We start from the raw sequence: 26,541 nt of genomic DNA on the forward strand, positions 1-26,541 counted from the left end.
TGGTTGCTCCCTTTTCGAGGGGAGTGGATGCCGTCGGCGGATGGGCGATGGCAGCACCGACAGGTGAGTCGCATAATTCTACTGCTCGCGATCCGCCGACGTTTCACGCAACATTACAAGGAAAACAATAACTAAACTAATGACAATTTTTAACGATTATTTACAACCATATACAAGGCGATACGCCGAAGAACGTGTCTTTTCTTTTTCAGAACATTTCTCGGAAAAAATTGTCAAAATTATTGGAGTAGTTCAAGGTCAACATGAAAATTTTAGCGAGAATGCCCATATACGTACAAAAATATTCCTATAATAAATATTAAATATTAGGATACGACGGATACGTTAATGTAGGGCTAGTTGGAGTAGCGGCCTCGATCGCATCAGCTGATAATGAGTTAGAGCGAGAAAGAGGGAATGATATTCTCTCTCTCGCTCGCTCGCTCGGCGCGCCGAACTTGGCCGCGGCCGCGCAACTAGTGTTATCGGACTTGGTACTATGCGGTAGCGTGTGGAAGAATAAAAGTAATATTTTTGTATGAATATTACTTTATTTCACAATCGTTGCAAATATTGTACATTAATATATAGGCGTGTCCATGGTGGAAGAACACAGGTGTGCTCATACTCGTGACGAATTTCATACGGTTCTGCGCAGATGCCAGATGCAACCATTTTTAAGTGTCAGTTTCAAAACATTTAAGGTTGTACCAAGTGATATTGTGACATATCATCATGAGTACGTGTTCAATAAAAACGTGTAAAAACGATTCTCGAAAGAATTCAAAAAATATTCATTTTTTTTGGAACCCCAACAGAATTATTGATTAATCCAGATAATGGATTAATCATATTTCTAGAGGAAGAATAATCAGCCCTTGTGTCGAATTATTTGAAACAGCGAAAATTATGGAAAAGTTATATCAAGATTATCATGGTTCTTCTATTTGTAAGACAAAAATAAATAAGTAAAACATAAAAATAAATAAGTAAGGCTGCGGTCCACTTGATGCTACAAATTCTTTGGAGCGTTCTTCTTCTCCTTATTTCTTCATTGAAAGAAAAGAGAAAAGGAATGCTTCGAAGCATTTGTAGCGTCAAGTGGACCGCAGCCTATAAGAGCCTCCGCACAAGACTCTCGTATGATAGCGTAGCGTAACTTAACGTGGATCAACGTGGCACAAGAAACGTATCGGTTAGAGCCTCCGCACAAAACTTTCGTATGGTAACGTAACGTAGATCAATGCACAAGAAACGTATTGACGTATAACGCCGTAACCGATACGTTTCTTGTGCGTTGACCCACGTTTCGTTACACTACGTTACCATACGAAAGTCTTATGCGGAGGCTCACACTAATGACATAACGCCAAATTCAAACTGTACCGCGGCAAGATGGAGGTATCTGGCATCAATTTCTCATTGGTTGTTAGAAATATATGCGCAAGAGCACACCTGTGTTCTTCCACCATGGGCGTGTCTAAATATGTGCCAAATATTTATTTCACGTAGAAAACAATTAATACATTATCTATGTATATAAAATCGTTAAAAAATTAGTAAAAAACAAGAATAAAAAAAATTGAACAGCGCAGGTTGCGATTCCGCGTTCTTAATATTACTTATTCTCACTTTTACTGAATGTGCCATATATGTAGTATAACATCTCTCTATATGTCTTATAACACGCGTACACTATCGACCGCTCCATATTCCAAGCATGTATTATTTTCTACGTGAAATAAATATTTAGCACATATTTAGACACGCGTATATTAATATATTTGCAACGATTGTGAAATAAAAGTAATATTTATACAAAAATATTACTTTCATTCTTTCACACGCTACCGCATGCCAGCGATCCTGTATTTACGAACACTGCGGCCGCGGCCAAGGTCAACGTGCCGAGCGAGCGCGCGCGCGCGCGAGAGAGAGAGAGAGAGAGAGAGAGAGAGAGAGAGAGAGAGAGAGAGAGAGAGAGAGAGAGAGAGATTGATTGATTGATAAGTTTAATTATGCCCGAGCAATGGCTAAGGGGCAAAAATAAGATAACAAAGTCTGATTACAACGGCATATGCTCACTCTCAGACAATGTAGTATAATACAAAACAACTTATAGCTAACGCAACTTAGGAACTAGCGCAATACAAAACCCAACAGAATAACGCGATATAAACCAAAATGCAAGAAGAAGAAAAGATCCAAGAAAAGTACAAAAAAGGGAGTGCACAGAACAACGGAGAAAAGAACACAAGACTTACACGTCTGATTCAGATGAAAGCAAGAACATGCGAAGTGAGCTTTTAAATGATGCAAAAGACGATGCTGAGGTAACTGAATTAGGAAGAGAATGCCAGAAGTAAATGGAAGAAAGCTGGAAAGAGGATCTATAGGCGACAGTTCTATGAGCAGGAATGTGAAAAGTTTGAGTAGATGATGAAGCGAGCCGATCAGACTTCCTAAGAGTAGGATCAGGGGAAGTAAAAAGTTCACGCAAGTATGATGGTGAGCCCATATGCAGGATACGATAAATCTGGCATCCAAGAAAGTAGTATCGTCTATTTTCAACAGAAAGCCACTTCAACCTACGTCGATATGGAGTAATATGTTCATCACGCTTTAGGTCATAGATAAACCGAATACAACAATTGACAAGTCTCTGTAACTTAGTATTCAGTTCCTTGGTCAGACCGTGGTATACAAGGCAACAGTAATCTATATGCGGTATAATCAAGGTTGTTACGAGCTTGATCCTGAGATTGGTGGAAAGAGAGTTTTTGTTGTATTTCAGATTGTATAACGCATGATGGACTCTCTGCGAAACCAACGAGATATGATTCGTCCAGGATAAATTAGACGTGAAGATAACGCCTAAATTCCGTACCTCGCTCACAAAAGGTAAAGGCGTATTATTTACAACAATAGGCGGTATGCTGCTAAGATCAATGTCGTTCACATATGCTTGACTGCCGAATATAATAACCTTGGATTTAGCAGGATTAAGCTTGAGACCGTTTGACATGGCATAGTCAAAAATGGCATTGGCATCTCTAGAAATTAATTCCAAGGCATGTGGAATATTGGCAGGTGAGCATGAGAGATAAATTTGAATATCATCGGCAAAGATCATGTGAAGCACATAACGCAAAATTTTACATATGTCGTTGATGAATAATATAAACAGGAGAGGGCCAAGTACGGAGCCCTGCGGAACCCCAGATGAGGTAAATACCCAATCAGAAAGGTTCCCGGCATCATCAATAACCGCTTGAGAACGGCCAGTTAAATACGAGAATAACCAGTTTAAGACAGCGTCGGAGAAGCCAATTTCTTTAAGCTTAATAAGTAGCAGCAAATGGGGAACAGTATCAAACGCCTTGCTGAAGTCAAAGAGAATCATGATGGTGATTAAACCATCGTCAATTCCCTGCCTGATGTCATTGCAAACACGCAGAAGAGCCGACTGAGTATTATAACTCGAGCGATACGCAGACTGTCTGGGATTGAGGATGTCATGTTCGTATAAATAATCAAGTATTTGTGCAGCAACAATCTTCTCAAATACTTTAGACAGTTCTGGCAAGTTTGCAATCGGTCTAGTGTCAGATAGTGGTGTTCGAATTTTTGAGAGCGGACGAATATAAGCTCTCTTCCACTCAGACGGAAACACAGAAGTGTGAAGTGATCGATTCGGCAAAGACGTCAAACATGACGAGATAATTGGCCAAGCAATACGTAAAACATACAATGGAATACCGTCGACACCAGATGCATATGAATGAAGAGGCTTCTCGGAAATAGCCTCAAAAACAGAGCGAGGCGAGACAGAAGAGAAAACAAATTTAGGTCTATTAACAGGAGGGTTAACTAAAGCGATGGCTGAGATATAATCAGAATACGTGCAAGTAGGCTGGGCATTGGAAACCGAAGCATAATATAAGTTAAGCTGATCAGGCGAAAAAAAGTGTAACGGAGAAATAAGAGTCGTTTTCGCAAGTCCCAGCCGAGCCAATTCCTTCCATAATTTAGCCGGATCAGTAATATTGATGAGTGAGTTGTAATGAAAATCACTCTTAGCACGTTTGATATCAGCATTCAGCTGGTTACGGAAAAGTCTGTAGGTCGCATAGCCCAATAGAGAGCAGGAACGTTTAGCCTGAGAGGCTGAGAGAGAGAGAGAGAGAGAGAGAGATTGATTGATTGATTGATTGATTGTATGTTTATTATGCCCAAGCAATAGCTAAAGGGCAAAGAATGAATACAATATAATACACGTAAATAGAACATGTCCATGCTCTCTCTCAAACAGTACGCACTTAAAACTAACTTACAACTAACTCGCCTTAAAAATTAATGCAGCTTAAAACTAGGAGAACAATGCTACGCAAAAATAACTACAAAAAATACAGAATACGCTACTGCAAGAACAGAAGTCCAGTTGTAAACAGCAAGCAGCGAACAGAAAGCAATCAAAGTCAGTCAGACTCCAAAGCAAACAAATACGGACGAAGGAGATTCTTAAAAGAGCCAAGAGAAGACGCAGATTTAATATTGTCAGGAAGAGAGTGCCAAAAGTACATTGCAGAGAGTCGGAAAGAATTGCGGTAGGTAACAGTTCGATGGAGAGGAATGTGAAATGTATGCGAGGATGAGGCCAAGCGGTCTGATCTTCTCAAAGCTAAGTCAGGAGGGATGAAAAGTTCCTGAAGATAAGAAGGAGATTGAGCGTAGAGAACACGGTAAGTTTGACAGCCAAGAAAATAAAGCCTTCTATTTCTGACCGAGAGCCATCCCAAACGACGCCTGAACGGAGTGATATGTTCATCTCGCCTGAGATTGAAAATAAATCTTATGCAACAATTAACAAGTCTCTGCAGCTTAGTATCCAACTCGCCACTTAAACCATGATATACAAGGCAGCAGTAGTCGATGTGTGGTAAGACAAGAGTGTTAACGAGCTTGATTCTAAGCGCAGTGGGAAGTGAGTTCTTATTAAATTTGAGTTTGTACAGAGCGTGGTGAACCTTCTGTGAAACATGAAGGACGTGCTTCTTCCATGACAGGTTGGACATTAAGATTACACCCAAATTTTTCACATCACTAACAAAAGGGAGAGGCGTCTGGTTAATAACTATCGGTGGTAGAAGGGTAGTGTCAATGTTACTAATATGAGCCTGACTGCCAAAAATGATGACGTTGGATTTAGCAAGATTGAGTTTAAGGCCGTTTGCAGTAGCAATGTGCCAGACTAGAGTCAAGCTCAACAGGGTCTTCTTTCCCCGCTAATTTTTCCAAGCCCGTTCCCTTGGCAGTGGTTTCGCTAGATAGTAGATAGGGACAGTGGGAATCTCGTTAATCCATTCATGCGCGTCACTAATTAGATGACGAGGCATTTGGCTATTTGTTTCGTTTAAGGCAAAACGACCGCAATCATGCACGATCATTCTGAACCTATAACGATATTGCAAGGCGATTTGCTGTCGGTGTTCGCAGCTAACACCCTGGAAGTGCTTGAAAGGAGCTGTCTAGCAGCTCTCGCTCTACTACTCATGCACACTCACATTCTCGCTCGTTCCCCGATGCGGAGGCACCCAACTCTACGTGCCACCCCGACGTGCACCACTAATTGCGGTTACGTTCCGCCCCGGCACATAACGGGTTGTTATGCCGTTAAATCTCTTCCAATTTAGCCATGAGCCCCAGAGGACACGAGTCGTGATGCGTACGCAGTTGGGGCAGTTGTTAGGCCCAGACTACGCAGCTCACCCTCGCTTCTAGGGCTCCAGACACCTCGCCATGAGATCGTAATGGCGGTGAAACGGACATTATCACGCGGCACCCCTGTGGCGCTCCCACCACCCGGTCCACTAATCATTACAGGATCTGTACTCTCTCCACCTTACGCTCATGTTACACCTCTAACGCAGTTTCGCTGTGAAACTACCTGGCGCGTCTACGACCACTGCCTCATCACCCTTAGCAATGGTCAGGTCGGGCCGCCTCAGGCCGGCAGAGGTCGAGTAGGCTAATTCCGCATCGACATGCCATCCCTCTGCTGAAAGAAGGCCACCGACTCGACGACAAAGGTCGTTATGCCGTAGGATTCTCCCTCCTCCGTGCGTTCTGAAGCAACCGCTGAACGCAGTGCGCCGGTGTCTCGATATCGGGACAACCAGCACGACAGCGAACCTCGCGCCCATCACGACCTCGGGAGACTCTCGCTCTAGACGGAATACAGTTGGCCCGTATGTGATGATAGTGCACGTAGTCGGCTCCGGGATGAGGTCGGCTCCCGCCGACACCCAATGCGAACTCAGCTTCGACGTTTCCGCCTCCCTGAGCCCGTTCCCATCGCACGACTCGCGCAACCAGGCTGCACCCTGTTGTCTAAGCTCACGGTCGTAAGCACCCTGTTACCCCGGACGCGCATCTGGTTCTCACACCAAACCAGCCGCCTAGCCACATATGTGGTTTCGGCGGCGGCGCGCGCCGCGGGCAGAGTGCTGCGACACAACCGCTGCAATCGGTCAAACTTCAGAATAGGGATTAAAGTCTTAAGTAGAGGCAAACCAAGCCCGCCACTCTGTATCGGCGATGAAAATATCCAGCAGGAACATCATGGGGAAATCGCAACCATCGTCTAATGGCCTTGCGTCACCATAATATCGACGCCCCTCAACGTTTTGGCCGTGACGGTTCCCACTATCCAACGGTGATAATACCGTGGCAGGAGAAAGTCACGTAATAGCCTCAGTCGCTGTTGCGGCTTCAAAGGCGCCTTAGTGAGTAGCTCGATGGAGTGAGCTAGGGGCGGATCATTAGCAAATTCCCTAGCACCTTCATACATGCAGCCCAGTACGCCCAAATATCGACAGGGGATCTTTGCGGAATCAGCGCTCCCCCCCCACGGTGAAGTACGGTGTTGTGTCATCTTCACCTTTCTGTCTTTCCCGGATGCCACCATGGACAGCACGCCTGTTTTCTTTGTCGTTAATTGTTAGTCCATTGCGCGCAAAGCAGCCTGAAGCCGTGTCAAGTTCTCCTGCAGACCGGACCCGTGGTAGAGGCAAGGATTACAATGTCGTCTGCGTAGCCCAAGGCTCTGATCAGGCTCGTCTCCCCCTGATAGCCAACATCCTCCGAGAGAATTGCTAGTGCTCTATCCACGACCAGATTGAACAGTAGCGGCGATAACGATCACCCTGTCTCACGCCACGGCCGATGCCTAATGGCCGATACATTATCGTGACGATCCTATCACTGTTTGCGCATCCGAATAGACGGCCCTGATATATTCCCTAAACTCCCAAGGGAGCTCCAGCTCTTCAAGAGTCCTATGTATTGCTGGGTGCGAGACCGTGTCAATGCCTTTGACAGGTCAACGCACGCCAGATGCAGTGTCCGACTACTTCCGCCTCCGGGCATCACCGAGGCACGGCGGACAGGACTGTGACGTTCTCACACACCCCATCCACCGGCCGAAAAACCCCTTTGGCGAGTGTCAAAAACACGTCCAGGGCCGCTAAACGACTTCTGGCAAGAATTTTGTGGAAGTGTCTAACCACAACTGATCCTATACTGAGAGGTCGGTATTCCGCCGGTGATGGCCGGTCAGACATCCCTCCCTTCTCCAGAAATACCCGTTCTTGTTGTGGCGATCGACGAGGGTACCGTTCTTGCCAGGAGCAGCAGATTTGAAACAGAAGCGCACGAAGAACAAAGGGAACGGCGTTCCACATCCTCGGCGTAATCTGGTCCAATCCGGGCGCTGTACCAGTCTTGATCGAAATCCTTCGAACCTCGATAGGCTTCATATAGGATCCCAGAGCGAGGTCTTATCCGCCACCCGCTGTTGGGCCAGTGGCGGCGCCCTCACACCTAGGCCTTCGAGATGAATCTCTCTCTCTGGCTGTCGGTGGACGGCTTTCCGGCTAGTACGCGCTACCTGGCCCCGCCTCCCCGTACAACTCGCGCACGGCCGTCATGTCTCCATCCGCGCCACTATAATGACGCCTCCATTACGGGACGCCAGTACGCGTCGAATTCGACGCGGACGGTCGCTCACGTTCCGAGCCGCCTTCGAGGACGTTGCGAGAGGCAGGCCTTTGGGTTTTCTTGTAGAGAGTCTGCACATGTTCATATTCTCTCTTTCTTTTTTCTGCTTCCTACTCTCTTTTGTGTTAGGAGGATTGCGCTGCTTTTGCCGAGGCGCGCCGTGGAGGGCGCACAGCTGACGGCGGGAAGATCAGGGCCAGCCATCTCTCGATGCCTGAACGTCGACCACCCCCGTCAGTAGAGCATCTCTCGCGATGCCACAAGAGTATCATCCTGATAGCTACGGGACTCTGAGCTCTGCTCTATTGAGCTGGTTTATGAATGTCCCGCAGCCTCTGAGATCTTTGCTCAGGGGAAGGCTGATGTGCGCTTGGATTGACTGTGTCAGACTCTATGGTCGCAGGGCCGGCAGCAGTTTCTTATCATCGCCGCGCCGTCCCTATCGCCCTCATCGATGCCAACCGCGTTTCGCGATTGCAGCTCTTGGCAGAAGACCTAACCATCTCGCGATAAGCCTCTTGTCGACGCTTACCCTTGATAGCTTCGAGACGTCCTATGAGGGACCTTATCCTGCAGATGATGATTCATGAAGATAATTCCCGCTAAGGTGGCTGTATCCTCAGCGCGAGCCATGAGTCTGAACCTCCCTCCACTGACCAACGTGCTTTCACGCGCTCAACATCCACCGCGCTATTGGCCACCACTGGGTGAGTCTTCGTAACATGCCGCCTTAGACCACGCATGGTCCGGAACTCTCTTTGACAAAACTCACAGCTAAATTCTTATGTCCCTTCTATGACGATCGGACATGGCTCTACTCCTAGTACGGCGACGGTCCCCCAGCTACTACCCCCGTCAGGTACCATCCGCCCCAACGGCAACTATCGCTTGCGCATCGTGCACGCAGTACCTGGACCATCCGAGAAACCCGGGGGTTTAACATTCCTACGTTGACTTTCCATATAATTTACTGCGTGTAGGGGGAGCAAACGGATTGACAGCCGAGAGCTCCCCAAATACCCGTGCCCTTTCTTGGCCCCACAACTTACCATGGACATCGGTACTTGGGCCCATATTGCTACAGGCCCTTCGGGGCGCACCTAGGTCGCCATACCACCGACTTGGTTACTGCAGCGCGCACCGGTCGGACGGCGTCGGACCCAGAGCAGGTGTGATCATCCTAGCTCTATAGGACCAAGCCGCACCGAACCGAAGCAGCACCTAACACAGCGTTCCAGCGAGACCACGTGGAGGTGGGTTGGTATGACTTGACCGGGAGAGGCTATGTATTCGCATCACCAGTCCAAGTAACCTTCTCTGACCCCAGGTCCAGAGAGACTCATATGAGAATCAAGGGCCTGAGAGAGCATGACTCCCTTAAGAGAGTCATAGTTACTCCCGCCGTTTACCCGCGCTTGCTTGAATTTCTTCACGTTGACATTCAGAGCACTGGGCAGAAATCACATTGCCAAATTTGAAACGTAACGTCGAAAATTCAAAAGCTTTGCTAAGCTATTTTACTAACGATATAGAGTATGACTCGGACGACGAGATCTTGTCACAGTTGGACGTAGATAATGTCTTTGACGAACCAAAGAAACACTGCTAAGGAAAAGCGCTAAGAAGAATCTTTGCCAACATACGATTGATACGATACACCAACGTGTAATGTATCGCTCGTGCGCGCGTGCGAGAGAGAGAGAGAGAGAGAGAGAGAGAGAGAGAGAGAGAGAGAGAGAGAGAGAGAGAGAGAGAGAGAGAGAGAGAGAGAATTATTCTCTTTTTTTCGCTCTGATTCAGCTGATACGATCAGCACGGATAGATTTATTTTCGATGTACATTCACGTAAATGCAAGAGAATAAAAATCGGTGATTAGTCCGTTACATATCTTCTTCTTGTAACTAACTTTACTCGTAAAGAACTCAAAAGTGATATGTATATTTTTTCTGAATGTAAAAATTTCTTATGTATTCTTTATTCTCTTATAATGAAACGAAGTAGTATTATATAAGAACTGATATAAATAATAAAAAATAAGAAGAAGTGAAAAGATAATCTATTACATAGTTTTATATGCTTTTTCTAATAGTAAAAGATCGAAAGAGTATTAATAATTTGATTTGAATAATGCAAAACGAATCCCTAACAATATATTACATAATAAAATCAGTAATAACATAAGGTACAAAACCTTTTTTTTCTCGCAAACGTGTCTAGTTATTGTCGAGAATATGTTTCCCTTTGATAATGCAAATCCCATCTGTTTACGAGCGACAAGCTTTCGTTGCGTAAAAAGCATTTTTTATGTTTCTGTGTATGTAAATCACTAATCAGGAAGAAAGTGAAACATCCATCGTGTTTGTAACAATTGTTACGAATTAATTTTCCAGTAAAACATTTCCGTCTATGACCGTATATATTTATTTATGTTTACAACCGACATGGTAGCCCGGTAGGCCTCGCCAATCTTCGTCGTTTTAGTTTCAAGTTTCGAGACGCTGCCTGTTTTCAGGCACGTGGCGAAGGTAGCGCACACATGGAAAGAGCCGTGTACGTGAGTGCTTCGAGCGTCCTTGTCTAACGAGGCATCTGTACGATATATCTGTCCTCATCTAACGAGACATCTGTACGATATATCTGTCCTTGTCTAACGAGATATCTGTACGATATATCTGTCCTTGTCTAACGAGATACCTGTACGATATATCTGTCCTTGTCAGATTGCAGCGACTGCAGCGCCACCTCTTACAAGATCTGGCAACTACTGTTACCCACAATACTGCTCATTCTGTCAACCTGCATGTGCCTTTGCATTAATAAAGCTGCCTTAGGAAAAATCTTTTTTTCTAGGCATTCAATCTTAGTTTTATTTTGTATATATAAACTGCAGTATTTTTTGTTTAAGCAAATATTGTCGTCAGGTGACAGCTGTATGTGCCCAAATTTTCAATTTCTTTTCGTCTCTGATATGAAATCGTGTATCGGGAAATAGATTTTTGTGCGTACTTTAATTCTAGACCAAAAACTTCCGAATTCTTTCGCGACCGGAGTATAGCGTTCCGGCGCGCCGAGTGTGGCGCAACACCTTGTGGTTCGCGCTTCTCATTCTAGTATTAAGAAACTATCAATACTCCCTTATTTACTGAATTACTACTTCGCATTTGTTTTTGTCCTGACTTCAGTTATGCTCAATATTTCGTATTTTCCTATCTCGCGCTCACTTTCGTGCCACGTTATCCAACTCGGTTGACTCCATCTCTTTTCTAATTTCCGCGATTCAATACTGCTTTTACTATTCGGTCTCACCGTATTGCAAAATTATACCACCGACTGTTATTCACTATAGCATGCTCTCACCAATATACAATAAACCTTGTTCTTTACTTTTGTTATTAATTCTCTGACAATGAGTATTTGATTTAGGCGTCACCCCGCCGAATATCGCGCTGCCCTCCACTCACCCCGCCTCTAGCCGTTAGATCGAGCTGGCCGATCTCTCGCACGCCGAATTCATTGCGTTTGGTGCTTCGTTCGGGTTTTCGCAATCTTAGCGTACTTAGTGGACGCGAGTCTACGCGTCTGGCGCACAACATTAAATTTCGTGTCGAATCGTCGGACCGTGTGAGAGAACCGTCGGAGAGGCCTGCCATCCTTCTCTCCCTAACCCCTTTTGATCCGTCGTGCGCCTCGGGCGTAAAAAGACGTGACAGAACATATACTCGGATCTATCCATAAGTTTGCATAACTGTTATAAATATTCTTCTAGTATATTATTTTACTTGACAATCAAATTAATATGAGATATTATTTCTAGTTTCAGTTAACAAAATTGCGTTTTAAGTCCGACAAAGTCCATATTGGCACGCAGTTTAAAAAACTGAAAAATGTATTTAATAATAATTGATATTGTAAAATATTATTAAGCACTAAGATCTGCTTTGATAAAAAACGGCATTTCTCATTGCTTACATTTATTTATTTTTTTATCAATGTTTCTGTCATCAGAAACCTTTCCCGAATTTTCCACAAATGTGTCTCAATGATATCTACAACATATTAAAATTTCATCAAAATTGGTTAAGCGATCAAAAGATATGAATTATTTTCGAAATTTTTATTTTTATTTTTTCCAGTAAAACGGTTCAATATTAAGGGCTAATATTTGACTAAATTGTAAGTGACACTGATATCAATCAAAGCAAAAAAAATGAGCATGATCCGTGTGGGGGCACATTGACCCTTCTTATCCGGCTACGGCCTTTACCGTTAAATTGATGTATATTTTGAAATGCATATCGTGCAACTGAATCAACTAATGCAATAATTGTGTGTACTTTAACATGAATAGGTGCATCAAAAGGCACCAAGAGGCAAACAATGAAAACCATTTTTATGTAAATCTTTTAAGTCATCCACGAACGGTTTCAAAAATAAATTCATTACGGGTTTTTTTCGCTGAACACCAGACACTTAGATGTTTTGTTTACGTAGACAGTACGGTAATTCATTGATTGCCACTTGGATTGGACACATGGATACTTTTGAAGATTTAAAAGTATCCACTCCGTCAGCATTCTACTGAAAAGAGTTATGTTATAATTTCTAATAACTTCATCTCTACACAATGTTCGATATGATTCCCCACTAGTTACATCTGAAAGTATATTAGGCTGTTCTGCACAACCTCTTTGCAATTTATGAAAAAGAGACTCTGATAGTAAATTATGTAGTTGATCTTTCAACGGTAAATGTACAAAATAATTCCCACTACGTACTAAATCAGTTCTCATATACAGCATATTACAAGAGGTATAATTAATATGTGTCATTTGTTCAAAATGTAATTCTACAAAACATTCGGGACAATAGAAAATCGTTTTCATATTTGCAGTTTTTGGAAACTTTTTTAAGAATAGGTATCAAGAAAAATTTAGTGTAATTGGAAGATGGCAATTTACTAAATTTATGAGATCATCAAATGCCAGGTCTGTTAAGCCATGACGAATTACAAAGCTCATGATAAGAAGATCACTTTCATCTTGAGTTAATGGACAGTTCTCATAAATTGGTTGCCTCATCTGCAAAGAAATTATTTACTAAAATTATCTATAGAATTCTATCCTGATTAGCAAAATGTAATTAGAGGTGTTATAAAACTTTAATAAAATATATGGATGAAAAGAATAATCAAATTCAGTTAAAAAGAAAACAATTTTAGGCTAATTTGCCCTATTAAATATTTCCTAAATAAAAAACGTGTAGTTTAAATTAAAAGTATATATTATAGTTAAGTCGTTTTAAGTAAAATGTTAAAATTAATACAAAGCACAAAAATTTGATTTTTCCAACACAAAAGAAACTAACAGTAGTATAGTTAACATAATTGTACATTTTTAACATACACAATCGTACGTACACTCATAAAAAATGTTAGTTTATAATGGAATTCTTACTTCTTCATCACCTTCGCCATCTTCGTTATCCACGTCATGTTCATCATCAAAAATATCTTTTTCATCATTAGTATCATTCCCAGTAAAAACAACCTAGTCAAAGTGAAGTCAAATTGCCATCAAATTGATGAGGGGTATGATGTCAAAAAGAGTGATCAAAATGATCACTCATCATGACTGCAAAACGTCCCATACCTGGATGGCAATTACGACTGTCATTTTGATGTCTGTTTGATGTCAAAGTGACATGTCTGTTTAATGTTATAGTGACATCAAAATAATTCCCTCTACAGTAATAAATGCAACACTAAAATCAAATTAAAACTAATTTACATTGAAAAAGAGACAAAATAAAGATAGAAATATATTGCATAAGGTTTTTTATTCAGGTTTAAGCTTTGTTCTTAACCATTAAATGCCACACCTCTTAAGAATCTCGTAAATGACATGAGGGGTCTAAAAGACCCCAGCATGAAAAATGTCTCCTTACTCATTAATTTTTTTATTTTTAGTTATAAAAATTGTTTTCAATGTTGTTCAAGGTCTAGAAAAGAGAATAAAATGCTTATATTGTTAAAATTTCAATTTCAACATAGTATAAAAAATTAAGTAAACTGAATACTGCTAAGTGTACAGTTGGTAGTTCAATCACTCAACTATCATCAGAGGGAGCATGAGCTCCATTTTTGGCAAAAACATTTGAAAATATATAATTGTAAAGAGTCTGGGGTCCTCTGGACCCCGGGTGGCATTTAAGGGTTAAATTTATGACAGGTAACTTAACCCTTAAATGCCACACCTCTCAAGAATCTCGTAAATGACATATGGGGTCTAAAAGACCCCAGCATGAAAAATGTCTCCTTACTCATTGATTTTTTTATATTTAGTTATGAAAATTATCTTCAATGTTGTTCAAGGCTTAGAAAAGAGAATAAAATGCTTATATTGTTAAAATTTCAATTTCAACATAATATAAAAAATTAAGTAAACTGAGTACTGCTAACATAAGTGTACAAACTGGTAGGTCAATCACTCAACTATCATCAATGGGAGCATGAGCTCCATTTTTGGCAAGAACATTTGAAAACATTTCATTCTAAAGGGTCTGGGGTCCGTTGGACCTCGGGTGGCATTTAAGGGTTAAAATCATATAGCATTAAATCAACATTAAACGTAAATCGACTTAGTTAACGAATAAACTTAGTTAACATAATAAACTAAAAACTTCTTATAAACGTTTTTGGTATATATTGCTTAGTATCATACTATATATGTATATATATTTCTACATTGGAACATATATTTCTATTAAAAAAGAATTAAACAAAAATTTACATGTCTTATGATAAAAATAAAATCTAAGGCGGCAGTGTGGTCTAGTGGTAGAGTGCCAGACTCGTAATCTAAAGAATCAGGTTCGAGTCCACTAGAGCATGTAAACATGGAATTCATTTTCCGAAAACTGCGCCCTCCGTGCAAGATAGGCTCTTGTGAAGAGCAAACTGGGCTCCATCTTTCGGAAAGAGACGTTAAGCCGTTTGTCCAAAGGGTTAAGTGAGAGGAGAAGAGTAGTGATGGATAAGAATTGTAACCCTAAGGGGATCGATTAAAACTTCCATTTTAATTAATACTGATAAAAATAAAATATTGCACGTATAACAAATCATAAGAAACTTTTACTAAAGTACTTTTAATCCGTGGCAGTGCTTTGCTACCATGTCTTATGATAAAAAAAATATTGCACATATAACAAACCATAAAAAACTTTTACTAAAGTACTTTTAATCCCTGGCAGCAAAGCACTGCCAGGGATTAAAAGTAGACAAAACTATCAGTAATAAGCCTTCAGTCAAAATACAATAAAAAACTACTAACATATTTTAAGCGTCAGAATCATGAGTATCATTAACTTTTCTTCCGTTAGCAGTTTGGAACCAACGCTTGATTTTGACTTCAGCATCAGTAAGAAAACTATCATGAAATCTTTGTTTTACTGCACCTGCAAAGGCGATTGCAATAAAATGATATTACCAACAAACAAACAAACAAATACACTAATGTTTATTTCTTGAACTATATAGATACTAAAGGAATAACTTGATGCAAGTAGAATGAAAACTAAAAGATTTATATGATGAATTAAAAATACCTAAGGTCAACTTACCAAATACAACTTCACATAATTTTGTATTTGAGAACTTTGTTTTATCGCCTTCCGATCCATTCCAACTTATCAATTTAGCAAGACCATTTGAAATCAACTTTGATAAAATATTTTCTGTGACATACATTGTGAGGAAACCGATAATGTGCCTAAAGCAGTGGCACATTTGGAATGAAGCAAATCTCGCTGTTAGACAAAAGTGATGAAAGATGATTATCATAATTGCCTAATAATATACCCTTATGGAAAAATACACTCAACTTTTGGTGTTAACCGTTAAAAAAACACCATAGAAAAACCCTTAAAGTTGAGTATGATTTGAGCCTTTCGACTCACGAGACTCCTAGAGATATCATTGCCACCTTTGACTAGAGAGACGGCCTTAGAGGCGTTCAGGCATAATCCCACGGATGGTAGCTTCGCACCATCGGCCGCTCGACCGAGTGCGTGAACCAAATAAAAATATGAACCCTCAAATAAAAGTAACAAATATGGCGTCCCAATGAGAATCTCTTAAGGGCTCCGCTCGCTGAACCGGACTCCTCGCCTCGATTCTCTCTCTCGGACGCTAGCTGCCGCAGCTCTCCCTTTCCTGGCGGTGAGCTCTGCCTGGTGATCTGACTCTCGCTCGGTTGGTCTCCAGAACACGCGCCGCAACGATCAATCCGTCAAGAAAGAGGTAACGGACTCGACACGTTCAAAGAAACGTAAGCAAGTGCGGCCATGACAACTAACGAGTGAGGAAGGAGGCGGGGGCTCTTTGAGAATGGCGACTCGCGCGTCGCACCATCTAATGTGAAACGATCGGGCGTTGTAAAACGCGAAAAGAATTCGAGCGCAATATCTGAACAAATTATTTAATTTTTAATAAGTTCAATTATTAATATTTATTTTTATAATTAAACTTATTTTTTATTTTAATAAATGTAAATACAAATATCTTATTGTATTAATATTTAATATTAATAATTTAATTAGTTGCTTAATTTAACTTCTTGTTTGATAAATGAGCGGATGTAGTACTGAAAATGTACCTATTATATAATATTTTAATTTTCAAAATTGTCAAATTACAAACAGGAATTTTGTTGTGACTTTTACAGTTATAAACTAACTATTTAATGGAAATGGAAGCCTAAAAAAATTAATATTGTAACGCAATTATTATAATGCTCAAATCATAAAATATTTACATTATCCATGTCTGCCAATACAATATAATTTTGTATTCATATTGCATTCTATATAATGGCAATGTTATTATATATTTAACAGGCAAATCAAAATAGCTTCGAATCGATATCGAAATGATGAAATATCGATGTCTTAACAGAAAATACATCATTTGCCTGTTTACAGTTTGGCGCGATGAATGTATGTCATAAATAATCTCTTCTTTTAAAAAATGTCATATAGCACAAACATCGAAATAAGTTTCAAATTTCGAGCATTATTTCGATATGATGTAATATCGATGATTTCGACGTCAGTTAGACGTCGATTTGAGGGGCATTTCTCGCTGGGTAGGGCCTAAGTCAAATTTTTTTAATGAAAACCCCTTTTTTTTATTGTACCATCTTTCTCTATTAATTAATTTAAACAACTTTTGTTTGAAAAATTTTTTTATTTGCCTAATACTTTTTGAGATATTCAAGGAAAACTTGGTAACTTTTTCAATATTTAGCTTATGATATCTTGATAATTGTTTGCCAGAGGATAAAGTGGTATAGAGAACTTTTTGACTTGATTTTGTCTTAAGAATATGCTGTTGCAATAGCACTCCAATATTTTAAATATTTGTAAACATTCCAAGAAGATGCATACACAAATATTTAAAAAAAATTGGAGTATACTATTGCAACAGCACATTTTTGAAATAAAATTAAGTTAAAAAGTTCTCTGTACCACTTTTTTCTCTGGCAAACAATCATCAAAATATCACAAGCTAAATATATATTGAAAAAGTTACCAAGTTCTCCTTGAATATCTCAAAAAGTATTATATATTATATAAAAGTATTATATAAAAAAATGGTACAATAAGAAATAGGAGTTTTTATTTAAAAAAATTGATTTAGACCCTATTAGGCTCAATACAGGCCCTGGATCCAAAATCCAATAAGAGCGTCTATTGGCCCCCTTCAAACCTTTCAACTTTTATCTGAAACACTTTTCCAATAAACCAAGCCGTCAATTGACATTTAACGAAGATTAACACAATAGCATTTAAACGACACCCAACGATAAAGGGATCATGGCGACACTGATTAAATCAACATAGAACATTAAAAGTTAACACCCTGTTAACACCAAACCAACATCCAACGATGAGGATCAATCTCCAAATCTTCACTTTGCAAATACTGCAGACATTGCAGTTCAATCGTATGTTTAACGGAGGTGTTTGCAACACTTTCATCCGAAGATGATCCCCCTTCAAAGGCAAAAAAACTTTCACTGTGTGTGGCTTCGGGTTCGGATACATTCGTCAAATCATTTCGACTTTTTGACACACGGTTTAGTGAAGATTCAGCTTCATTAACAAGCAATTCTTTAATATAATTTCTTTTATCTTTTGGTACCCAACGTAGCTTAAAGAACGGATGGCTAACTGCTGCTAAAATAGCATCGTTTACTTGATAGGAAAAGTCAAAGTAATTACTGAATCTTTTGTTTAAGCCTTCTAACAGTACGACTACTAATTTTGCGCAATATTTTAAATGCCCGAGTTGTAGTTTTTGCAACTTCTTTTGCGTTTGCAACAGAACTGGTAAAAGTTCGCCATAAAAACAATTTTTTTCGCCTTGTAGCCTATCTAAAGCTTCCGCGATTGGTTTGACGCATTCAATGTATTCTGCTAAGAATTCCAAGTCAGTGTCCTTGAATTTTGGCAAGTCAAGTGCATCGCAAACACTACCAAGAAATTGTTTGACTTCAATAAGGTCATTTAAGCAATCAAAGGTTGAGTTCCAACGAGTGACACAGGGTGATGATGAAGCCTTTCCTGTAATAGCAAAATATGTCTCAGCAGCTTTAGGAGATCGAGATGTTAAATTCCATATGGCAGAGCATTTTCCAAAGGCAGAATGATGGGAACGAGTATAGCTCCCTCCACTGTTTCCAGATACGGATTTTGTTAATGCGGCTTTGATGTCCACTATAGCTATTAGACTTAGTGTATGACTCACACAGCGCTGATGTACAGGTAAAACTATCTCAGATATGGAATCGGAGTCACCCGCAATTCCCTCAGTTATGTCTTGTATAACGAAATCATCGTCTGAATCATCATTGTCGTTTTTATCCAAATCGATTGTTTGACTGTTCTGGCTGAACATCGAAAAGACTTTCACCATGTTTGACGCATTGTCCGTTGTTACTTTTACAATTTTGTTTGCGTCAAGTTTAAATTCACAATATATATCGTGAATCATTTCAGCAATCCTGTCATAAGAGTGCTTACCCTTAAACCTACGACAAGCCAAAGCCGCACTTTCCCTCTGAAAACTTGCGTTTATCTGTAAAAAAAACATACATTTAAATACAAAGAAAGATATTAACAAATTAATAAGAACTCGTTACACGAAAAAATTTTTACTCGTTTTTCTCTGAATCTAATCTTCAAAATCATAATCATATAAAATGATAAATATAATTTCTAATAACACTTCATCTTCAGTTAAAATTTGAATACGACAGATCGAAGTATTACCGTTACGTTACGTATTATTGACAAATAACTGCCGATACAACAAATTTCATAAAACTTCATGAAAGAACCATTACTCCTAACATAACAAATCAAACGTAGCTTTCAGTTTGCATTATGCATATTATTATAGGCAAAGATAATAGGTATAAACTTTACCCAGTGAGAAGTTATCCCAAGGAAACTTCTTTTCGATGACGACCAAATATCAGCTGTAGTACATACGTACTTAGTTTGTCCCAAAGTATCTGTCAGGTGCTGTAGCATGGCTGTGTACTTGGTATCCACCCTTGATCGTAACGTCTTTCTTGTCATTACGGTGACAGAATTTGTCAGCTTATTGACACCTGAGAAATTAATTCATCAACACAATATTAATAAAAATATGACTATATGAGAATATGAGCAATATATACCCCAACAATATAAATTAGATTAATTTATTACTAAAAAGTAAACAAGTAAATAAATTAATAAATGCAGAATGCATTAATAAATAAAAATAAGTATGAATAATTTGATTAAGCGTTACATTACCACATATAAGGTTTTTAAACGCCTGATGTTCTACGATATCCATTGGAGACATTGTTTCTACAACGAAGGAAGTGATGAGGTCATCTGCAACTATTTGACTATTGCGAGAAAATGCGCTGCTCACGCTCAAAACTTGCCGCTGTTTCTTCTGCGTTGTAGTAATGCCACTAGTGTCAGGTTCTCCAGGTTGTACATTATTATTATCAATATTATCGACGTTACAAGGCCTTTTTCGTGGATTCTTGGACTGCTTATTTTTATATTCCTTATATTATTTGTATAGAATGACCTTTCGTCTGCATACAAAGGAAAAACCATACTTTTACTGTTTAATGTTTTACAGTTTTACTTAATAGATCCACAAATTTGAAATTTTAATAATTAATAAATATACATATACTATATGCTTTGTATTAGATTAATATAAAATTCTATTTTTAAATATACATATAATGTTAATAATATTATATATTTATATTATATTAATGAAAATGATGCTAAATGAAATAATGCAAAAATGCTTACCTTCAAGTGGTTCAAAAAATTCGTGGTTGAACTAATTCGACCTTTTATTCTGTGCTTACTATTGTACATTCTCCTTGTACGTTTTCGGATTCGATCCGAATTATCTTGAAAAATGTCCCATCTAATATTAGGGGTATTGTTTTATTATTTAAATTAACGTTAATGTCATTCGCATTTTCGTTTTCTCCAATGTCATTATCCTCTTGATTGCTTGTCATTTTCAACAATTTCAACTGCAAAACTGTGGACACACCACACTTCTACACTGACTACACAGCCGATGCCGATCGTGCCGATACCCGATACAAAGAGATTATTAGATTAATTGATTAATAATAATAGATTATGTATGTCCACGGAGATTTCCAGCACGTCGTCACTCGTCAGAGATAAGAGTTTGAGAGCGAGGCGCCAGGCGCCAGGTCAGGTTATAAGTTATAAGCGAATCTTTTGTTTGGCTGGGGTGAACGTCGGTAACGTCACGTGACCTGTTGCCGCTTGAGGCGCCTGGCGCCTCTCTCTCCTAGGCTGCGTTCCACTTATCGGCCATACTAACGCATGGAACGACACTAGGAAAAATTTGTGAGCGCTTAGAAAAACCATTTTACAAATGGTTAAATACTTAAATGTATGGATATTTCCATTTAAAATGTAAAATGAAAATGGTTTTCCTAAAAATTATTTAAAATAAAAAATGCAAAATGCCATTTCTATTTTAAATACATATTTAAAATGGAACCATTTCAAATGTTACCCAGCCCTGGCAACGCTGACGGCGACGACGCGGAAAACGACGCCGGCAATGACGGTGGCAACGACGCGAGAAATGACGGTGGCAGCGACGGCGGCAGCAAAAATTATGATTAGTCGCCACACCCAGTGGGAGGATCCACGACGAGGGATGAATAAAGTAAGTAATGTTGATAATTTTACTATCAAAGAGACCACCAGGATTTGTTCTTTCGGATTTCGTCGACTTACAAATACAGTGTAAAGCCAAGTCCACATTAGAACCAAACTTTCGAGCATTACCTTGCAAGCGAGAGCAACTACAATTTTCTTTATTTTTACTTCCTCCGGACATGTTTTTCTTCTGAGAACAATAAGCATTTCGTTTCCATTTCTATATGTTCTAAGCTACCGTTTGTTTTGATAACTATAAGGGGATGAAGAGGATTTGTACTCTCGGATTTCGCCAAAAATTTGCTTGAAAAATGTTATAGTGTTATATTCGCAGAGATGCGTGGTAAAATCATTCGATGCAACTCTCAAGCATTCGCGAGAAAATAGAATTTTTTTATGTACCTTATATTATAGACTTATTTATACTTTGTTGCATAATAATCTGTACATGCATAATATTTTCTAACATATTGTGAATAACTAAAAAAAAGTTGCAAACATCAAAATTCAAACCTGTGGCATGCAGTGCCACTTCAAACTTTAAGCTGATTTTTCTCGTAAATGCATGAGCGTTGCATCGAATGGCTTTACCACAAGTATTGCAAGTCCACATTATCGAACCAGACCGCGAGCTGAACTTTGCATGCGTTCGAATCTCGATCCCCTTTGTGAATAGGGTGATCGAGGTTCGCAACGAGATTCGGCTCGCGGCTTGGTTCGATAATGTAAACTCGGCTTTATATTCGCAATACTTGTGGTAAAGTCATTCGATGCAACGCTCAAGCATTCACGAAAAAAATCAGTTTAAAATTTGAAGTGGCACTGCATGCCATGGGTTTGAATTTTGATTCTTGCAACTTTTTTTTTAATTATTCACAATATGTTACATAATATTATGCAACAAAGTATAAATATGTTTAAAAATATTTATAATATAATTGTAATATAATATAATTATAAATAATATAATTATAATATAATATAATAATATATTATACTATATTATACATTATACAGGGTGTCCGAAAAATTGTCTACTCCACTTCGGGAGGTGATTCGGGACCCAAAAACAAGCAAAAAAGTTCATACAAACATAGGTCCGAAAATGAGCCGTTTCCGAGTTATAGCCACTTTTATGTTCAAAAATCGTAAATTTTTATTTTCAATTTTTTTTAATTACAATTACCAAATTCTCTCAAGTTTCTGTCTACATTTCGAAAAGACGCTATTCCCGGCACATCTCGATTTGGAAAAGACTGGATGTATAATCTTCTTGCCTCGGCAGCATTACTTTGAGCAAGACCATACATAAGATGCATATCAGCTAATTCATTAAAACTAATGGTGCGTCTCCACCTGCGAGTAAGAACTCTCGAGAGCAAAAAGAAAGAGAGAGAGAGAGATACTCTCGAGAGTCTCTCTCTCTCTTTCTCTCTTTTTGCTCTCGAGAGTTCTTACTCGCAAGTGGACACGCACCATTAAACGATCCATTGATGAATACGGAAAGATTAGATACAACCTAAAAGTAAGGTGTTGTTAAATAATAATTTGAAACTTATTGAAAAGCCGTGATTTACTTACTAATTTTGAATAGGCGTGAAAACAACTGATTTCAAGTAGCCGTGAAAACAACTGATTTTGAATAGCCATGAAAACAACTGATTTCAAGTAGCTGTGAAAACAACTGATTTTTTTAAAAAATAATGTAATCGTATTTACAAATATTGAAAAATTAAAAAAAAAAAATTAAAATTAAAAAAATTAAAAATATTTAAAAATAAAAATTTTTAATTTAAGAAATAATTAAGAAAGAGGGATGTCAAGCGGATTCTAAATTACGATTTTTGAACATAAAAGTGGCTATAACTCGGAAACGGCTTATTTCCGGACCTATGTTTGTATGAACTTTTTTGCTTGTTTTTGGGTCCCGAATCACCTCCCGAAGTGGAGTAGGCAATTTTTCGGACACCCTGTATATTATATATTATATTATATTATATTATAATATAATCATACTATTATATAAAACTCGACTGTTTGTCTGTCTGTCCGTCCGTTTGTCCGCAAACTACTCATTCGTTAATGGACCGAATTTTTACCAAAAGTATATGAAACAGGGGTAGAATTTTTCGGGGAGTGCCATGATGTGTATAATTTTTCGTTACTGATTTTCTGGAAACCGGTTTTTCTAATTTTTTCAATTTTTCGGGAAATAATTGACCGAATCTCAAAGAATTGTATATGAAACGGGGGTAGAATTTTCCAGGGAGTGCTATAAAATGTATAATTTCTCGTTACCGATCTTTTTGGAAGCCGGTATCAGAAATTTTTCAAATTTCGCAGGAATTAAAAAAATTGCTAATAATAAAGGTGTTTCGAAGCGGTCGGGAATGAGGAAGTCTGAGTCGAGTAAATCGAACGTGTCGAAGCTCTGGTAAAAGTGAGCTTTATTTCTTTAATATATATACATGATGACTTAGCGCATCAGCGCGTGACTTGTGGATAGGGCTTTATCTTTAGATGTATCTTATGCCGGCGCACAAGGGCGCCGGGTTTTCAAAAAATAAGGTGGTCTAGAGTCTAGAGCGAGAGCCGGTGGTTGGCTGCTCGCTTAGCCACTATAACTTTCTCGCGGTTGTTGTTCGCGTCTACTGTCTTTCCCGGAGTCGGGGGAAGTCCGATCAAGGGGCAAGTCCGGGATTTCAAGGGAGGGCAGGGCTGGTGGTGTCTTCGTCTCCCTGCTCTCTTCTTCTTCTTTTTTTGTTCCTCGGTCTGGGTGCCCACAGACCTCCAGGAATTCGGAGGTAGGGGCCTTTCTGCCCTCGGATCGCCAGGCACTAGCGTCAGCCCTGGTGGGCGTGTGATTCGCCTGTGTGACTCGGGGATCGTCACTCTGATTAATGGCCACCACAGCTCTGGTGGAGGTGCAGGTCTGGCAGCTGTTGGTCGTCGTGGTGGCGAGGGCCTCCTGGCTCTCCTCCTTGGTCTCGGTCGTCGGCGGCCTCTGCTGGAGCTCCGGGCAGAGCTGCCCTGCGCTACGACCACCACGGACCGAACTTGTCCGGTTCGGCGGGTGGGAGGGGCAGACTCTCCTTTGCTCAAAAGCAAGCGCAGGTCGGTGGCACGTCGTTCCGAGAAACGGTGAATGGGTTCCGCTCGCTCCAGGTTGGAGCGGAATATGCAATGTTCGTCTCAATCACAGTCGCTACAGCCGGTATATTTAACGCCCGGGAGCCTCAATGTGAGAGAAGAACGTACACGTCATGGGCCGGCTCGCCCTTATGTATGTTTCCGGCTGATTTTTGAGTGCGAGTAACAACAGCCGCCCCGCGGCGACAGGTGTTACTCGCGCTCGCGGCGCGCAAGTGGGGTGGTGCCACGCGCGCCCGGCCTGGCGGGCTTGAGCGCGCGGAACGGGTTGCCGCACTTGCAGGCGCGCCGTTCGGGGGACGGATCCGAACAAAAGGGGTTTCCGATTTTTGTTTTAAAAAATGTACGTAATTTAAAAAAAAAATGTACGTTAAAAGACGGTCAAGATGATCTACTGAGAGCAGCACTAAATTATGAAATGGAAAAAGCTGCAAAGGCAAAAAAATGCTTTTTATATAAAAAAAATCATATCATACTATTATATAAAACCCGACTGTTTGTCTGTCTAATAAATAGAAATAAATATAAATTAATATAAAAATAATAAAAGGATTTCCGATTTTTGTTTAAAAAAATGTACGTGATTTAAAAAAATGTACGTTAGAAGACGGTCAGGATTTTTATATAAAAAATTTAAAAAATTAACAAATGGTACTGTTCATAGGTCGATCAATTTTAAGTGAATTATGTTTAAAAAATTTTTTGTTTAAAAAAATATATGTGATTTAAAAAGAAATGTACGTTAGAAGACGGTCAGAATTTTTATATAAAATCTTATCTGGTATCTTTGTGGAAATCGGTTACGAAATTTTCCTGAGAGGGAGAGGGAGGGAGAGAGAGAGAGAAGAGAGAGAGAGAGAGAGAGAGAGACAAACTATTTGCGTGTCTTATTACATATGTCCTCCGGGGCGAAGCCCGGGTAACCAGCTAGTTATAATATAATTATTATTGAATTTTTGGCGAAATCCGAATGGACAAATCCTGTTTGTCCCCTTGTAGTTATCAAGAGAGACGGTAGCTTAGAACATATAGAAATGGAAGCGGAATGCCTATTGTTCTCAGAAGAAAAACATGTCCGGAGGAATTGAGAAAGAAAAACATAGTTGCCTCTCACTTGCAAGATGATGCTCGAAAGTGCGCATGCGCCATACATATAAATATCTTATGTTATACCCACATACATGTATAACCACATACATACGATATGTGTATATGTATACATGGAGAAGTAAAAACCACAGTGGTGTAAGTCAAATTTTTTTAAATATTTGTTTATGTGCATAGATGCAATTTATATATTGTACAGATTGCATCTATGCATACGAGAAAATATTTAAAAAAAATTGACTTACACCACTGTGGTTTTCACCCTCCATATGTATATATGTGTACGATATGTGTTTTCTCTTTTCAGTCCTTTCAATTTGCTTGTATTTTTATGTTTATTGTTTGGCCACATTTTGATTTTTTTTAAATTGTTATCAATAAAATAATGTTAAATATATAAAGTATATATATGAAAATTTTACTTACAGCAGATAAAAGAATAAGTCCACCGAGCGTTACAGAAAGAAAGAAAAAAAGAAAATAAAGTTATGTACGCTCGCCGTTACGTTGGCGGTCTCCGACGATGGACGTCGCCTGACGTACCGTCCACACGCACCGGCACCGGTTGCACCGGCAGTACCACCCGCATCGGCACCGGTCGCACCGGCAGTACCACCAGCACCGGTACCGGCCGCGCCGGCAGTATACGCACCGTGGGCGCTGGCAGGATACGCACCGCCCGCGCCAGCAGGATACGCACCGACCGCGCCAGCAGGATACGCACCGGCCGCGCCGGCAGGATACGCACCGCCCGCGCCGGCAGGATACCCACCGCCCGCAGCAGTATACGCACCGTGGGCGCCGGCAGGATACGCACCGCCCGCGCCAGCAGGATACAAATAGATAGATCCCCGCCCATCTATTCCACAGACCATAGGGATATGTGTTCCATTTTTGTGCACTTTCGCAAGATTTTATGAATAAAAAGCGTTATT

The 26,541-nt window shown here is 39.9% G+C and overlaps 1 protein-coding gene and 1 long non-coding RNA gene across 2 annotated transcripts; one reads left to right on the plus strand and one right to left on the minus strand.

The window, feature by feature from the left end:
- LOC139822940 (uncharacterized) lies at positions 1-26,541 on the plus strand. The gene is made up of 3 exons (XR_011734648.1): positions 1-63; positions 21,205-21,356; positions 26,035-26,541. It is a non-coding gene; the product is annotated as an uncharacterized lncRNA (long non-coding RNA).
- LOC139823203 (uncharacterized) lies at positions 17,979-19,247 on the minus strand. The gene has a single exon (XM_071795593.1). It carries the CDS (start codon positions 19,206-19,208, stop codon positions 17,979-17,981), a length of 1,230 nt encoding a protein of 409 aa, XP_071651694.1. The 5' UTR covers positions 19,209-19,247.

The sequence above is a fragment of the Temnothorax longispinosus genome, chromosome 12 (assembly GCF_030848805.1).
Source record: "Temnothorax longispinosus isolate EJ_2023e chromosome 12, Tlon_JGU_v1, whole genome shotgun sequence".
Classification (NCBI taxonomy): domain Eukaryota; kingdom Metazoa; phylum Arthropoda; class Insecta; order Hymenoptera; family Formicidae; genus Temnothorax; species Temnothorax longispinosus.

Coding starts and splice junctions, on each gene's coding strand:
- LOC139823203 (XM_071795593.1), bottom strand. CDS start 19,208: ATGTTTTTTTTACAGATAAACGCAAGTTTTCAGAGGGAAAGTGCGGCT.